General features: G+C 34.6%; 5 protein-coding genes across 5 annotated transcripts; all 5 read right to left on the reverse strand.

Annotated features, from left to right (window-relative positions):
* Positions 1–112: 112 nt before the first annotated feature.
* LOC104776548 (paired amphipathic helix protein Sin3-like 1) lies at positions 113–1,991 on the reverse strand. Its single transcript, XM_010500645.3, has 5 exons — positions 1,753–1,991; positions 1,009–1,169; positions 712–871; positions 511–612; positions 113–398 (listed from the first exon to the last, which is right to left on the reverse strand). The coding sequence occupies exons 2-5, from the start codon at positions 1,146–1,148 to the stop codon at positions 282–284; spliced, it is 519 nt and encodes a 172-aa protein (XP_010498947.2). The 5' UTR covers positions 1,149–1,169; positions 1,753–1,991; the 3' UTR covers positions 113–281.
* Positions 1,992–7,818: 5,827 nt separating this feature from the next.
* On the reverse strand, positions 7,819–9,709 carry LOC104776549 (paired amphipathic helix protein Sin3-like 1). The gene is made up of 6 exons (XM_010500646.3): positions 9,564–9,709; positions 9,124–9,292; positions 8,795–9,048; positions 8,436–8,697; positions 8,247–8,348; positions 7,819–8,160 (listed from the first exon to the last, which is right to left on the reverse strand). Exons 2-6 carry the CDS (start codon positions 9,271–9,273, stop codon positions 8,065–8,067), a joined length of 864 nt encoding a protein of 287 aa, XP_010498948.1. The 5' UTR covers positions 9,274–9,292; positions 9,564–9,709; the 3' UTR covers positions 7,819–8,064.
* Positions 9,710–12,137: 2,428 nt separating this feature from the next.
* On the reverse strand, positions 12,138–13,352 carry LOC104778849 (paired amphipathic helix protein Sin3-like 3). Its single transcript, XM_087507228.1, has 5 exons — positions 13,213–13,352; positions 12,838–13,092; positions 12,492–12,681; positions 12,302–12,403; positions 12,138–12,200 (listed from the first exon to the last, which is right to left on the reverse strand). Exons 1-5 carry the CDS (start codon positions 13,350–13,352, stop codon positions 12,138–12,140), a joined length of 750 nt encoding a protein of 249 aa, XP_087363354.1.
* Positions 13,353–14,180: 828 nt separating this feature from the next.
* Positions 14,181–15,296, reverse strand: LOC147946735 (paired amphipathic helix protein Sin3-like 3). The gene is made up of 6 exons (XM_087507229.1): positions 15,160–15,296; positions 14,965–15,040; positions 14,815–14,915; positions 14,522–14,699; positions 14,348–14,449; positions 14,181–14,258 (listed from the first exon to the last, which is right to left on the reverse strand). The coding sequence occupies exons 1-6, from the start codon at positions 15,294–15,296 to the stop codon at positions 14,181–14,183; spliced, it is 672 nt and encodes a 223-aa protein (XP_087363355.1).
* A 1,076-nt stretch (positions 15,297–16,372) lies between these two features.
* Positions 16,373–17,469, reverse strand: LOC104778851 (paired amphipathic helix protein Sin3-like 6). Its single transcript, XM_087507230.1, has 5 exons — positions 17,333–17,469; positions 16,967–17,227; positions 16,686–16,866; positions 16,462–16,589; positions 16,373–16,406 (listed from the first exon to the last, which is right to left on the reverse strand). The coding sequence occupies exons 1-5, from the start codon at positions 17,467–17,469 to the stop codon at positions 16,373–16,375; spliced, it is 741 nt and encodes a 246-aa protein (XP_087363356.1).
* Between the last annotated feature and the right edge of the window lie 27 nt (positions 17,470–17,496).

The raw sequence follows: 17,496 nt of genomic DNA on the forward strand, positions 1-17,496 counted from the left end.
TCAAAAATTTCTTGATTAAATTACCGGTATTGTATTATCTATTATCTAAGACGAAAAAAGAGAGAGTAGTATTATCTATTTTCAAGCATAAAATAAAGAAGGCACTATTCGATTAAGTTCAGCACAAACAAAATAAGCTTTTCGAGATTTGTGATAATACTAATCTCTTCTAGGTGAAAATCAACAATTTTAATAACAAAAAAACACAAGTGCAATGAGCATCGAACTAAAAACACTAAAACCTCTGTAGAAAGAAAATAAACTATACACTCAATTGTCGTTTATTTACAAATCTTGTCATGTAGCTTTTGTGCTGCTGATATTACAAACTCCTTCTTTTTGAAAACTCTGAGAAACTCCTCGATCAAATCTTCATGATAATACAGAGTATCAATGACCTGCAAAATACATAAATGTAATCAGGAATAACCAAAAAAATCAAAACCAAGAGAACAACAACAACAGAGAGAGTACAACATTACATTGCACACCAAGAACAAACAAACATACCTCCTCCTGCAACTCCTTTACAGACATACGTCCCTCTTTGAACCTAGTCATTACCATGCAAAACGTCACCACTACATCTTTATCAATGCTCTTAAACCTTGTCTGCAGATCGATGAATTCGCAATAGTTTAGCAAAAGAGAAATTAAGAAAAAGAAATTTTAAAAATTGGTATTTCCTTGGGAGTAGAGCATTTTGTGTACCTTAAGGTTGTTCATAAACTCCTCTACATCAGCATGTTTCTTTTTGGTATGAGGATGCTTGTTTCTCTCAGCAGGAAGGAAGACATGGAAACCATGAAGCAGATCCTGATGATCTTCCAAGAGTTCCTCAACCCTTTCAACGATGCTATCTTTATCGACACTAAAAAAAAAAAAGAGACTTAAGTTACATCAGAATCGATTTACACAAAGTGTTTTTGTTATCTCTCGATTCACAGTTGCAAAAAAAAAAAAAAGACCAAACCAAACATAAACATGGAAGTTAAGAATTCATCATACCTAAGCTCCCGAATACCATTCAAGATATTGATAAACTCTTGATATTTTGAAGGTTCATCATGAAATGCTTCCTTCACATCAGAGAGGTATGACTGTGCATCATCATAAGTTAGAGCCTGTGACACTCTTCTTCCAACCATTGTATGGATCTGGCTAAAACCCTTTTTGGTATCCAATATCCAAAGAAATAGAATTTTTTTGGTCAGTAAAACAGAACACATCATTGAATCCCTCTTACTACTATCTCAAACGTATTACGACAATGTAACTCTACAATTCTTGAAGAAACAGAACAGAGTACAGAAATACAACTCCCTCATTCCACTATTTATGATTCCCCTAAACACTGAACAAGAACCATTGAAGCTAATTCTCAAAATCTAGATAGTTGTCTCAAAACCAAAATCAACAAAAACCCAATTCAATCCCTTAAGAACAACACAGAACAGAGCCTACAAATGTAAAGCAGCCAATACAATACAGAGCAAACCAATCAAACACTTAAAATTCTTAAAAATCTCAATTCTCAAAGAAAAATGAAGAACTCAATTCACTAATAAAGAGCTTGCGTCATTTCGAATTCGAGGGTTTTCGTCACAGATGCAATTCGAAGAACCCAAATTCGATAACATCTCAGAAACTAGAAAAATTCAAGCAATTTACTAAGCCTTAATAGAAAAATCCACAAAGCAATGAACCCGGAAAAAAGGAAAACACAAGGAGGAGATCATTTCGTATGGTTACCGAATCTCGGAGACGAAGAAGAAAATGGGGTCCTCCTAGAAAAGATCTAATAAATTCGTCGAGTTGTTCCAAAGGAGCAAATGGGACAAGGCTTCGAGACCAAGCTTTTGTATCTCTCTCTTACAACACACGATCACCAAGGAGACAGAACTATCTTCTAGGGTTTTTTTTTTGTCATATGTTTTTTTTTCATTAAATAGTGAAGGATAGAGTCTCCATATATATATGTCGGCGGAAACAGTGAAAGATAGAGTCTCCATATATATATGTAGGCGGAAACGCTAAACACTCTTGGAAACTATAGGCCCAAACAAAACGAAAGTTGGAAACACTAAACATTTTTGGAGATAATAGGCCCAAAAAAAGCGAAAGTTGGAAATGTTAAACATTTCCGGAGACTATAAGCCCAAAAAAAGCGCAAATTACTAACGCTAAACATTCTCGGAGACTACAGGCCCAAAAAGGCGAAAGTTGGAAACGCTAAACATTTTTCGAAACTATAAACCCAAAAAAGAAAGCGAAAAATAGAAACACTAAATATTTCCGGAGATTACAGACCCGAAAAAGAAACTAAAGCCCAAACTCGAACAAAGAAAATCTTACTTTAAGTTACATGAAAACTAATTGAAATCGAAATACAAACCACAAAATACCAAACAAAATAAGCTCAAAAGAAAAACAACTTACTAAACTTATTTTTTCACCAATGTGAACAAAACACCCAATCTACTTTGTCGTTAACAAAACCTCCTATTATTAAATCAGACTATCAGAGTACCTCTCAAATAGATTAACCCTTGATTTCTATTCCGATACAAAGACCAAATCGCTTTATCATTCGAAAACATCCAGTTATAAAAATAAAAGGGCAGTTCTCACAAATCACAAAAATAAGTTTTGTTTCCCAAATTAGCACTTCATCTCCAAATTTTCAAAATAACACCATGTACTACTTAGGGCATATTTATCGGTGATACTGATGGAAGTATCTAACTCAGACTAAAAAAATAAATACAAAATTATAATAGAATTGAAAACCAGTAGAAAAGTGACACATAAGTTAGAAGGGTCTATAATGATGTCTTTAATATCTTGTAGAAGACATTTTCTTATTCTCTCTCCTCACTGATGTCTTACATTTATATTTTAAAAAGTACTAAACACATTTATAGTATATGCGATGAGAATGCTCTTAAAGTTTAATTTTCTAAAATTACATTTTTAACCATCAAAACTAAACCACAAACTCTAAACACTAATACATACTTTGAAAAACTATAACCTAAATTTAAAATAGTTAACTCAAATCTAAAAAGCTTTGTTTGATATTATTATTTTGTAATTTTCAATTAGTGTTAATTTTGGGAATTGTGGAGTATGTGGTATAACTCGTATTTTATAGTAATTTTCTAATAAAAATATAATTTTTTTTGTGTGAAGCAAAATATAAAAAACACCCATATATGAAGGACTTAAATATCCTTCTTCCAACAAAAAAATGTTACTATAAGAAAATGTTACTAAAACATAACTGGTTATATATTAAGCGGCTGAAGCAACGTAGACATCCCTGTGTCACGAACTAAACGACTTTCTTGAGAAAAATCAGACAAGGGAGCAAATTCTAGAAGCAAATCAGGATGCTCCCGAAACTGTATGGTAATCTGAGACAAGAAATAAACATGTTTAGAAGACAAAATGGCTAATTAAGAAAAGAGTATGTGTATATATGCTATAGCAACAATTTAAAATATAAAATTTAGAAGATATGATACAAATGGAAATAGCAACACATGCAATGAACCTAACCTCATGGCAAACTTCAGTCAACGACTTGCTTCCATTTCCCCACATCAACATATTGTTGATAAAAGAATCGTATACTGTATACATCTTTATTGCCCTTAAACCTTGCCTGAAGTTATACGGAATAGTTTGAAAACGAATATATGTATTATCTATATATCGATCTCCTTCGATATGGTTAAGGACATATTACCTTAACGTGAGAAATAAATCTTAAAGCATCTGTAAATGTAATCTCTCTATCTCCTCTTCCTCTAGATGTAGTTTGAAGTTTGGCTAGACCTTCATTAAAAAACAGGTAACGTTTTCATTAGCAAAATATAATTGAGATTTTTATTTCACTACAATCCAACTTTTTTTGTCAATTAGAAAAGCCATAAGCCATCATAATAGGTTTATCCTCAAAAGAACTAGTGTCACCTATAGTTAGGTTGCCTATATCTTCTCCTCCTCCAGTCATGGTTTTTGAGAATTCGACTGCGAGGTATAGGGTTTGAAATTTCTGACTGATCTCTTCTTTCTTGTTCACCAATCTTTTTTATATATACATGTTGACAACCAAATTATTTTTTACAAATAAGGTCCTTATTTTTTTAATCATTATGTATTTGTAATAGGATAAAAATAGATCATCACAATTCACACACTTGTGTACATTAGCATATAAAGTTATATGATCCAAAACTGGATCTGCTGCTAATTCCCGGTTTGGTCGGTCAATTTCAATTTTTTTTTGAGTTATTTCGAAAAATAGACAGTTTTCAAAACATAATTGTAAAAATAGTACAATCACTATTTACAATTAGTAAATTCCATATTTTTACTGTTTTCTACTATTCACATGACTTTTCAACCCTCATAATCATTTCATATTTACAACAATGCCATTTAGTTTCTAATTTTTTATTTTATTGAATATATGCTCCCTACAATCTTAAAAACAAAATGCTGGGTAATTAAAATTGGTTTTTGAAAATTTTAAAAATGTATAAAAATCTTTGTTTTTTTTCTTTATAATTTGATATGTTTTTTGTTTGATAATTTTTATTTGATAATGTTAAATTTTTTTTTACAAATTTTGTATCTGTACACATTATTAAGTATACAAATGTTTGTACACATTATTAAGTATACAAATGTTTGTACACATTATTAAGTGTACAGATGTCCGTACATATTATTAAGTGTACATATATAATTGTTTAATTCTTAGGGTTTCAGATATTTATATCGCAATTGGTTTTGTTCAAATTACATATGTACACTTAATATTGTGTGTCTGTAAACTTAATAAAGTGTATAGACATTTGTACACTAAATAAAGTGTACGGATACAAAAGATGTATATAATATATATAAAAATTATTAAATAAAATTCTTATCAAAATGTAAAGAATAGAATATAGATTTTTTTGTATCTAAATTTTTTTTAATAAAGATTACATTAACAATTGTTTGAATAATTATGATTGAAAGAAAAAAAAACTTTATTTCTCACCCGCACACATACCCCTTTTGGTAATTTTCTCATCTAAGCCTATGTCCCACAATTTCCCCTATCTCACACATTTTCTATTACACAACATCTATTTTTCCAATTTTAAATAGTAAATGTATTAGTTTGCCAATTAAGTTTCCAAAATGTACTAATATGCAAACAAACCCTTTTTTTTTTTTATCATTGAGTCTCCCCCAAAAATAAATGAATAAATAAAGGAAAGAACCAAATCTCATGTCTTCTAGCCTTCTAGCTAGGTAACAAAGATAGATCAACATAGAAAGCATATGTGCATGTCATGATGTTCTGTTCTCTAGAATCAAACTAAAATCAAATGTCTTCAAACGAATATTCCAGCACTCTCTTCCTAGCTCTACTACTCTTTCTAATATCCAAACGTTATATTCAAACATACTAAACTAAGGCAGAGACGGTCTTCCATCAAAATAGTCGCGAAACTCCATGACTAAATCCTCATAATCGTGAAGAAGTGCAGTAACCTGCAAATATATAAAAGCAAATCAAACCAACAACTATATGAATGAAGTGCAACCGAAAGTGCCATACCAAGAACCCTACCTCCTGGTACACCTCATCTTTAGAGTTGTTTCCCTCACTGTACGTTTTTGATATCTCGAGAAATGAGTTAATTACATGACTACCATCTCCCTGAAACCTTGCCTGCACAACGACGAATTTGTTATTTTAGATCACAAGAGGAAACATCAGAATGGTATATTTCCTTAGGACTAGTGTACCATTTTAGCTGTTCTATACCTCAAGCTTCTCCATAAAATTGGCAGCACGTTGTTTTTTGTTGTTACTAGACTCAGCACCACCACCATTCTCATCATCCTCGGGAGGGATGGTTCTTTTAGCCTTGGGAATGAAAAAGGGTAACTGATCCGCAGGAAGGGCCGTTCTCTTAGCCTTGGGAGGGATGGTTTTCTTCACCTCGGATGCGATGGTTCTGTTTCTCTTAGTCCCTAGAGGGATAGTTTTATTCACCTTGGGAGTGGTGGTTCTGCTAGCCTTAGGAGAGATGGTTCTGTTAGCCTCGGAGGGGATGGTATTGTCAGCCTTGGGAGGAATGGTTCTGCTAGCCTTAGGAGGGATGCTTTTCTTAAGCTTAAGAGGTATGGTTTTGCTAGCCTCGGAGGGGATGGTATTGTTAGAGTTAGGAGGGATGATTCTGTTAGCCTTGGGAGGGATGGTTACCTTAGCCTTGGGAGGGATGGTTCTACTACTACTAGTCTCAGACCGGATGGTTCTGTCAGCCACCTTTTGCTCCTTCTTTACCAGCTTCTTTCCATTTTCAATCCTTTCCATTGCCTCGCGAAATTCGTGATAAGTTTTCTGCAGATTTATGAATTTGTTGTTTATTAACCACAAGCTAATAAAAGAGGAAATGTCAACATATTCCATAGGATTATTCAGCGTTTTAGCAAATTCTATACCTTATCTTTATTCATAGAATACTCTGCATCAGCACTTTTGTTCTTGGTATCATCACACTCAGCGTTTTGCTTAGACTTGGGAAACAAGACTCTTAAACCAAAAAGCAGCGTCGTATGCTCTTTCATGATTTCAGCCATCCTTGCACTGCCTAAAGCCTCATCGATTCTACAAAAGAGAATCATAGCAATATAGCACCAGAAAACAAATCACACTGTTTCTGTATATTCTCAGTTCAAACTAATAACCAAACCAAACGTCACAGGGACAAAAAAAATCGTACTTGTGATCAGATACATCTTTCTTTTTATTTTTTGGTCAAACAGATACATCTTTCTTGTGATCAGATACATCTTTCATGAGCTTGAAAAACTCGTCGAACTTTTCAGGTTCATCAAGAAATGCTTCCTTCACATCAGCAATGTATGAAACCGTTTCACGCATAGTTGTTCGTTCTCTTTCGGTATAACGAGACTGAATCTCATCATGAGATGCTTCCTTCGCAGGAGCGACATTTAAACGATCACCATCCATCGTTAGCTTGGGTGATACTCTTCTTCCAACTAATGGAGATCTCTGTTCATTAAAAACAGAGCAGATCATTATCATTCGTTTCCATCTAGTATCTTAAAATAACTTTTGAATTGACATAGACTTAGAAACCACACTTGCATTGAACGAGAACATGACAAATCAAGATTACATTCTAAAACTAATATCAAAAACCAAAACAAACCAAACATTGAATCTGATACCACTCTCAATGGTAATAACTGAACTAAGTCATATGCTTCTTCTTCTCTAGATGAAACAAGATCATGGCGTACTGAAGGATTCATTTAAATTTCATTGATCAGTATCTTTAGAACACATGAACACAATCATAAAACTTATCAAGAAACTAGAAAAGAATCAAACGAGAGATGGACAGAGAGGATTTGAGAGCAACAAAAGCAGAAGACTCGATCTTTTAACCTAATCGTCAGACGATTTCACATGAAACAAAGAAGAAGAAGATGTTCGTATAGTTACCGAACGAGCAAGAAGCTTCCTCTTAGCGCAGTGTAAAACGACTTCAAGATTTCAAAAAACAAACGCACTGAGACTGGTTTGATGATATAACAACGTGTAAATTTATTAAAACATTTTGAAAGAAAAGAATAGTAATTAAAAATGTTTTAACCATGTATTTTGGTGCATTAGAGTAATCAAGGTGAGTCCACTGGCCCCATTTTAGTTTTACTTTTGGTTATTATTGGTTAAATGACAAAATATGGGAGAACAGTTAAGAGAAAATGTAATTCCAATTAGTAATAAGACAAAACAAAAGAAAAGATTTGATAATAGAAGCATATATGATATATATACACTTCATGATGTTCATTAGAGTAAGAATCAAAACTAATCCCAAACCTCTACAGAAAGAAACTGTACATTCTCATTCTCGTTTATACATAACATTTAATTTCAAAGAATGGTTATCGTTATTAACATATTCTTCTCCACACATCCTAGAAGGAACATTAAATCATGAAACTTTAGTCTCAAACTATCTACTGAAGCTTTTGATTTTGAAAGTATCCGTGTTTAGGAAAGATTCTGGAGAAGTCCTCAATCACATCTTCATGGTAATAGAGAAGATCATAGACCTGCAAGATATATTATATAACCAAATCAAACTAAGAACAAAGAAGAAACCAACACAAAATAGCCCACCAAAGAACAGAACCTATACCTCTTCGTGCACCTCCTTTACTGATTTCTTTCCTTCCTCATACATTTTCATTATAAATGGAAACGACTCAACTACATGAGTATCAATTCTCTGAAACCTTGTCTGCAGATCCATGAAAAAATTGTTATTTAAAAATCACAAGTTAAGCAAAGGAGGAAATATCAACAAGATAACCAGCAGTCTAAATACCTTAAGCTTGTCCATAAAATTCAGTTCATCAGAGTTTGTAGGTTTCTCAGACTCAGAAGTGATGGTTCTGCTAGCCATTCGTGGAATTGCTATCTTAATCTTCAGAGGGGTGGTTCTACTAGCCTCAGGAGGGGTGGTTCTGTTATCCTTATGAGGAGTTGTTGGTTTAGCCGCAGGCAGGTAGGCACTTAAACCAAGAAGCAGTTCCGGATGATCTTTCATGAGTTCCTTCATCCTTGCAATGACACTATCATCATCATCTCTACAAAACAGACTTAGTAACATCAGAACCAATTCACATAGTCGGTTAGTTATGTAGACTGAGACATGAATCTTAAGAGAAAATCAATAACTCATACCTTCGAGCTCTAGAAGCATCCAAGATCTTGAGAAACTCAGCATATCTTGCAGGTTCATCATGAAACGCTTCCTTCACAGAATAGATGTATGAAAGTGCATTATCCATAGTTTCCTCTAGTTGTGGTACACTCTTCCCAACCATGTTAGCCTCAGGAAGGGATGAATCCATCAGCAGCCTTGGGTGCAGCACCTTCTTTACTGACTTGTTTCCTTCATAAATCTTTTCCCTCATCGCGAGGATGAGAATTTTTGTCTGCAGATACGATGAATTTGTTAAATATATAAATCAAAAATTATATTTCCATACGAGGTTTATTCGTCATATTACATTAAGGTTGTTCCCATGAATCTCTGCATCATCACGTTTCGTTTTGGCATCATCAGACTCAGCCTTGGGAGGGATGGTAATTTCAGACTTGGGCAACAAGACTCTCGAATCACGAGGTTGCTTAGGGTTCCCTTTAATGAGTTCAGTCATTCTTGCGTGTTATCGACGACTTCACAAAAAAAGAGAAAAACATCAGAAGAAAACAAATTCACAAAATCGGCTTAACCCTATATAAGAATCTAAGGTTCATAAAAACAGATCAGATCATTGAATCGAGTACGAAACCGTTTTTTTTCTTTGAGAATTTTCAGAGTCATTCAAGAAACAGAGCAAAAGTGCAGTAAAATATGGAAAATAAACTCGATCGTAACCCTAATTTGAAGCAGGTGAATTCAAATTGCAATTGAACGAAACAAGGATAAAACGAAAGAGGCGTTTACCGAATATGGCAGCGGAGCACGACGGTTCTTGGCCCGCAGAACTTCGATGGTTTCTTCTAGAAGCAAAAACCCTAAGAGACTGATTTATGTTTTTTTTTTTCTTTATTCACGAGAGATTTCAAAAGCTTTTCTACAGTAGTTAATTCTATATTCTAGTAGTATATATATATATATATATATGCCAGTGAGAAAATGTTATATTTTCTTTTTTTAGTCCAAAGTTGAAAAAGTCCAAATAATTATATTCTCGGCGGGACCACCGTCTACACCATACCTTAACAAATATTTTCGTTCAAAATAATTTTTCCTAAAGTCTTATATTTACTTGATTTATTTTGTTTGGTTGGCTCTGTATTTTTTGGCCATTTACATATAGGTTTGAGTTACTCGAGCTCGGACCGTGCCATTAATTTAAGGGTTGATTCAAGCGTGAACCTATAATCTCCTGTGTAACCTTGTTATTTTTCTGAAAGTAGTTTCGTTGATTTAGCTTTCACTGTGTAGCAGCGTGCTCAAGTGTTAAACACTTAAACTTCTCTTAAGCCTTTGTTCTCTCCCTTTCCTTCTATTGAAACATTGATGTGATTTTGAGCTGTCTAGGTTATGTATTTTTTTTTAACAAAATTAGTAAATAGAAAGCAAAAGATACAAAATAATTAAAGGATAAAAGAGATTTATTTACAGAATTAGAAAGCAAAAGATAAAAGATATTTATTTACTAAATTAGAAAGCAGAAGATGAAAATAATTAAAAAAATCAAAGAGATTTATTTACATAATTAGAAATCAATAATTTAGAAATTAGTAAAAAAAACTTTTAATTCCACCAAGTGGTACCTTTGTGGTTAAAAAAAAACATATGAAAATCCAATTGTAATCTTGGGAAAGAGGGCAAAATTATCTAAGACTATCCTCATTCCTAAGACCATCCACATTGGTAAACCTTTTAATGGTGTCTTAAACATAATGTAATATTAAATTAAATCTAAGCATCCTCATTAGTTTTGTTTTATTTTTTTCTCCTCCATTGGTGATTCTCTAAATGTGGGTGTCTTTAAGCATAAAAAAAATTATATAAAAAATGAGTTTTTAAGATAATAATAAAATGTCACAAATGTTTAATAGAAATTTATGCAAAATCTTTGAATCTCTGCATCAAGTCTTCTTCATCCTTGTGATTTCATCACCACCTGCAGGAAGTTTTTTTTTTTTTTTTTGTTAAAAGACTTTCAAGTAATAAAACGTAAATGAAACAAAAAGTTTACAAGACCGAAGATACCGATATTTTTAGGGAAACAGAACTTGAACCAAAGTTAGAACTGAACCAATCGTTAAGATCGAACCAGGATTTCGGTTGAGAATTTAACCGCCTAACCACCTTCAATAATTGCTCTCGAGTACATCCAACAGTGGAAAACGAAAGGATTCAGATCGCATCTAAAGGTAGGTCATTTGAGTACCGTCTTCTATGGTGCTCCAGAGAACCAATGATGGAGAAGAGATAAAGATAGTTGAGGATTAGTTTCACGGAAGCTTGAAGCTCTGTTCCGGACTGTCGAATCGATTTGCCGCAGGAGAAAATAAGAAAATTTGAAAGCGTTTCAATGGAGGCGATGATTCCTCTCGGTCCATATCATGTAAATCACCGCTTGCTAAGCTATTAAGAGAAGTTTCCTAGCTACCCGATTCACTCTGCACTGAGTGAGGTTAGTAAGAATCATATACCAGTTGTTCGAAGTAGGGAAAAGTACAACGTCTCGCTATTTCTGACCAGATCGACCAGCTATAGGGACATTCAAAGAAGAGGTGATCCCTCAATACAGGCGTGGTTGCATCGGGTTTCACCTGCAGGAAGTTAGCTCCAAGGTTTCTCCAGAAGTCCTACAACCAGAAGAAGAAGTCTGATGGATCATCATAAAGGATGTATATGGGCTTAATTAAACTTCAAAGGATGCAAAATCAGCAAAGTAAAGCCAGTTCTGGAAGTGAGCAATATGTTCTCGCTTTTGATTCCACCAAGTGGTATCTTTGTGGTTAAAAAACCATATGAAAATACAATTGTAATTTTGGGGAAGAAGGCAAAGATATCTAAGACCATCCTCGTTCCTAAACCCTTATGCATGTCTTAAATATTAATTAATATTAAAAACACTCCATTTTTAGAGAGTCTCCAAAAAGACACATATCTCCTCATCCACTATATATTTTTCTTAGTTTTATATTTAAAGACACCCAAATGACCAATGAGTGGAGGTTCTAAGACCAAGTCCATCGCTAAAAGCTATTAACGTTTCTGAAAAAAAAAACATAATAATATTTTAATTATAAATTTTAGAAACGTTTCTCAACTGCTACTACACACATGTCAGTTATTTAGTAACATATGCATGCCAGAAGAATCGACCTGAACTCAAACCTCTATCATTGCACACCTCAATATAGAAGCAAATGTGCATATCATGATGTCATGTTCCCTATAGAGTAAGAATCAAACTAAACTCAAAACAAAAGAAAACTATAACAGTCTCTTGTTAGAAACTATTCCTTCTGTGTCTAATACACAAGGATCACTAGGTCAACTTAAAATGTCTGCAAACTCCATGACTAGATCTTCATGATCCTGAACAAGTGAAACGATCTGCAAAAGATAAAAAAGCAAATCAAACCAAAAAAAAAGAAAAAAAAAAGAACAAAAGAACCTGAAAAGTGCAACACAAAGTCGTCCACCAAGAACCCTACCTCCTGGTACATCTTAACTATGGACTTGTTTCCTTCTTGGTACATGTTCAGTATCTCGAGAAATGACTCATATACATGGCGATCATCCCACTGAAACCTTGCCTGCATGTTGACGGATTTGTTAGCATAGATGAAACATCAAAATGGTACTTGTTTAGGATTGGTTATATACTATTTTAGCATTCTATACCTTAAGCTTGCTAAGAAAACTCGCTACACGTTTCCTTTTGTTATCATCAGATGCAGCCCCTTTCTCAATCTTGAGATGAAGGATTCTCTGAGCCTCAGCTGAAAGGAAGTCATTTAAACGAAGCAGCAGATCCTGGTGATCTTGCTGGAGTTCCTCCACCCTTCCAATGGCACTAGCAATATCAAGTACTCTACAAAGAGAATAATAAACAAACATAATCAATTGACAATGTGTGGTTGTTGTTGTATATACTGAGACTTCAGATCATGGTAAAACAAAAATTAACAGAGGGAGACAATAATTCATACCTATGATGTCTAATATTATAAATGAGCTTGTAAAACACGTCATATGTTGGAGGTCATCATGAAATGCTTCCTTCACAGCAGTAAGGTATGAAACCAAATCTTCCTTAATTGGCTTCTGTGGCACGCTTCCTGCTTTGTGATCAGCCTCCGAAGGGATGGTTATCTGAGCCTCAGCCTCCGGAGGGATTGTTATCTGAGCCTCAGCTGGAAGGAAGACATTTAAACGAAGAAGCAGATTCTGATGATCTTTGATGAGTTCCTTCATTCTAGCAATGTCATTAGGGACATAAACCCTACAAAGAGACTTAGCAACATCAGAATCAATTCACACAGTGTGTTTTGTTCTGTAGATTGATACTTATGAAATGATAAGAAAGCCAAACATATAACAAGAGAGAAAAGAACTTATATACCTAAGGACGCGAACATCAATGAAGAGCTTTAAAAACCCGTCATACTTTGCAGGTTCATCATGGAATGCATCTTTCACAGAATTGATGTATGTAACCACATCATACATAGTTGGCTCCGGTGATACGCTTCTTCCAAACATGGTGTGGATTTGGCCTACAAACCCATTAAAAACAAGTCAGATCATCAATCATTGATACATCAAGTGGTAATCTCAAAGCTATAACCACACCTTTTTTTCTTTACAGTCCTAAAGTTTTAAGAAACAGAACCTAGAGTGGAAAAAAAAAATTAACGACTTGAGACACTAGAAAGTAATCAATTGAGAAATCGAGAGCAACGAACCAGATTTAAAACTCGATATCTAACCTAATCGTCAGATGAACGAAAAATAATTTTAAAGGAAGAAGAAAAAGATGGTGGTCGTATGGTTACCGAACGAGCAAGAAGCTGTCTCTTAGCGCAGAGTATAAACGACTTTTAAGATTTGAAGAAACAAACGCACTGCGACACTTTCTCGAATTCTTCTGTTGGCGAGTCAGCGAGTGTATTTATAGTACTGAAACAAAAATAATCAAATTTTTAAAAACCCATATAGTTAAATAGGATTGTCAAAAGCTTTCCTATTGTTTTGACAATCCTTTTTAAAAATATTTAACAAAAAGAACATACATGTTACATGTAAATGTCAGATCATCGACCTGAATTCAAACCTCTATAGTGTATATGGAACAATACAATCATCGCACACCTCAAATATACAAAGCATATGTGCATATTATGATGTGATGTTCTCTACAGCGTAAGGATCGAACTAAAATCAAAGTATACAAATGAAGCTATATACTAACTTGTCGTTAGAAAGAACATGATACTTTCGTCTCTTGTACCCCAAACATTATATTCAAGCATCCTAAACTAAAGCAGAGACAGTCTCCTAATGTGCTCATCTATCTCTAGTGGAATTTGATCACCCTGATGGATGGGTCTTGAAAATCTCCGAAAACTCCATTACTAAATCTTGATGACCCTGAACAAGTGCAATGACCTGCAAAGATAAAAAAAAAGAAAACAAATCAAACCAAAGAGAACTAATAAAGTGCAACTCACAAAGTGTCCCACCCAAGAAACCCCTACCTCCTCATACAAATCATCTACGGACTTGTTTCCTTCTTTGAACATTTTCAGTATCTCGAGAATTGACTCATATACATGGAGATCATCCCCCTGAAACCTTGCCTGCACATTGACGGATTTGTTAGCATATGATGAAACATCAAAATGGTTATACTATTTTTTAGCATTCTATACCTTAATCATGCCATGAAAACTCACTGCATGTTTTCTTCTGTTATCTTCAGATACAGCCCGCTGATGGAGGAATCTCTGAGTCTCAGCTGGAAGGAAGGCATTTAAACGAAGAATCAGTTTCTGGTGATCTTGCAGTAGTTCCTCCAAGTATCCAACGACATTAGCAATATCAGTTAGTCTACAAAGAGAATAATAACATCAGAATCAGTTCACAATGTGTGCTACTTGTGTATATATTAAGACTTGAGATTAAGGGCAAACAAAAACGGAAGAGGGATACAAATAATTCATACCTATCACGTCTAAGAGAACGAAAGTGCTCGAAAAACACGTAATATTTGAGAGGGTTATCATGAAATGCTTCCTTCACAGCAGTAAGGTATGATATCCACATCTTCTTTAGTTGGAGGGATGATTATCGTAGCCCCAGTTGGGAGGAAGACACTGAAACCACGAAGCAGATTCGGATGATCTTTAAAGAGTTGCTCCACCCTTGGAATGACACTAGCGGCATCAAGTCTACAAAAAGAGAGACAAGTAACATCAGAATCAGTTCACATGCATGTTTGTGTGTGCGTGTGTTGTTGTGTAGATTGAGAAAAATCAAATATATAACATGGAGAAAAGTCAATTCATACCCACGATCATAATCCTTCATGAGCTTGCGAAACTCTTGATATTTTGCAGGTTCATCGTGTAATGCTTCCTTCACAGACTTTACGTATGAAAGCGCATCAGCAGCAGTTGACTTGGGTGTTACGCTTCTTTTAACCATGGTGTAAGATTGGCCTAAACTACATTGTTTTTATCATCCAAAGAAAGAGATCAGATCATTGAATCAATCGACTATCTAAAATCTTTCAAGAAAGAGAGCCAAGTGCAGTAAAAGATCAATATTGTTCCTCAAGAACTGTAAAATCCAAAACGACTACATAAAATGCAATAGCATTATTCTGAGTCAAAACCCTAATCAAAACCAGATTCGAGGCCTCAATGTAATAACTCTACGATGAAGAAGTTATAATTCAAGAAACGCTTCATTAGATCGAGGAAGGATTTGAAAGCAACGAATCAAAAAAAATCGATCGTAGCCTAATCGTCGGGTGAATTCACAATTCAGTTGAGCGAAACAAGGATAAATCGGAAGAGGTACGAAGTATAGTTTACCGATATCAGCAGAGCAACAAGAAGCTTCGTCTTCGCAGAGTAAAGGGAGTTCAAGATTTCTAGAAGCAAAGCAAAAACCTCAGAGACTGATTTGAATTTTTATTCACGAGTGTATATTTATAGTAGGGAATGTCATATTCTTTTTATTATCGGCTTTTGTTTGCAACTTTGCATTGAATCATATATTAATTAATATCATCAGATAAATTAATTAAATTTTTGTTTTCATAAAATTATATATGTTAAAGTTTGAGTTTAGGATATATTCCTCTCTGTTTTTGTTGCTAAGTTGAACTCTGTTTTGACTTGTGACTGTTTACCCTTTCGGTTTCTAACAAAAGATGACCCCAAAATCATATTTAATGGAAAAAAGCACATGTTACATGCCAGAAGAATCGACCTGAACTCAAACCTCTATAATATATGAAACAAATACAATCATTCCACTCCTCAAATATAGAAGCATATGTGCATATCATGATGTCATATTCTCTATAGGATCGAACTAAACTCAAAAAAGTCTACAAATGAAACTATACAGTCACTTGTCGTTAGAAAGAACTAAATTTTTTTTTCTCTTATACCCCAAACATTATATTCAAGCATCTTAAACTATAGCAGAGTTTGACCCTGATGGATCAGTGGATCTCTTGAAACTCTTGAAAATCTCTGAAAAGTCCATGGCTAAATCTTCATGACCCTGAACAAGTTCAAAGAACTGCAAAGATAACAAAACAAATCAAACCAAATAGAACTAAGAAAGTGCAACTCACGAAGTGTCCCACCCAAGAAACCCTACCTCCTTGTAAAACTCATTTCCGGACTTGTTTCCTTCTTGGTACATTTTCAGTATCTCGGTAAATGACTCATATACACTACGACCATCCCCCTGAAACCTAGCCTGCACATTGACGGATTTGTTAGCAGAGATAAAGCATCAAAATGGTAATTGCTTACTAGCTTAGGATTAGTTTTATACTATTTTAGCATTCTATACCTTAAGCTTGCCAATAAAACCCGCTATACGTTTTCTTTTGTTATCATCAGATTCAGCCCGCTGATGGAGGATTCTCTGAGTCTCAGCTGGAATGAAGTTATTTAAACGAAGAAGCAGATTCTGGTGATCTTTCAGGAGGTGCTCCAAGCTTTCAATGCCACCACCAGAAATACTGAGTAGTCTATAAAGAGAACAATAACATCAGAATTATCAATTCACATTGTGTGAAACTTGAGATTAAGGACAAACAAAAATTGAACAGGGATACAAAGAAATCATACCCATGTTGTATAATATAACAGAGGACCTTGGAAAACACGTCATATTTTCTAGGGTCATCATGAAATGCTTCCTTCACAGCAGTAAGGTATGAATCCAAATCTTCCTTAATTGGCGTCGATGGTGTGCTTCTTGCTTTGTCAGCCTCGGGAGGGATGGTTATCGTAGCCCCATCTGGAAGGAAGATACTGAAACCAAGAAGCAGATTCCGGTGATCTTTAAGGAGTTCCTCCACCTTTGCAATGACACTATTGAGACCAACTCTACAAAAGAGACAAGCAACATCAGAAGTAGTTCACATGTGTGTGTGTGTGTGTTGTTGTTGTGTAGATTGAGAAAAAAAAAAACATGGAGAAAAGAATGCATACCCACGATTATAATCCTTCATGAGCATGATAAACTCTCGATATTTTGCAGGTTCATCATGGAATGCTTCCCTCACAGACCTTACGTATGAAATCGCATCAACATTAGTTGGCTTGGGTGTTACGCTTCTTCCAGCCATGGTGTCAAATTGGCCTAAACTACATTT

Source organism: Camelina sativa, chromosome 3 (assembly GCF_030686135.1).
Source record: "Camelina sativa cultivar CO46 ecotype springtype chromosome 3, ASM3068613v1".
Taxonomy (NCBI): domain Eukaryota; kingdom Viridiplantae; phylum Streptophyta; class Magnoliopsida; order Brassicales; family Brassicaceae; genus Camelina; species Camelina sativa.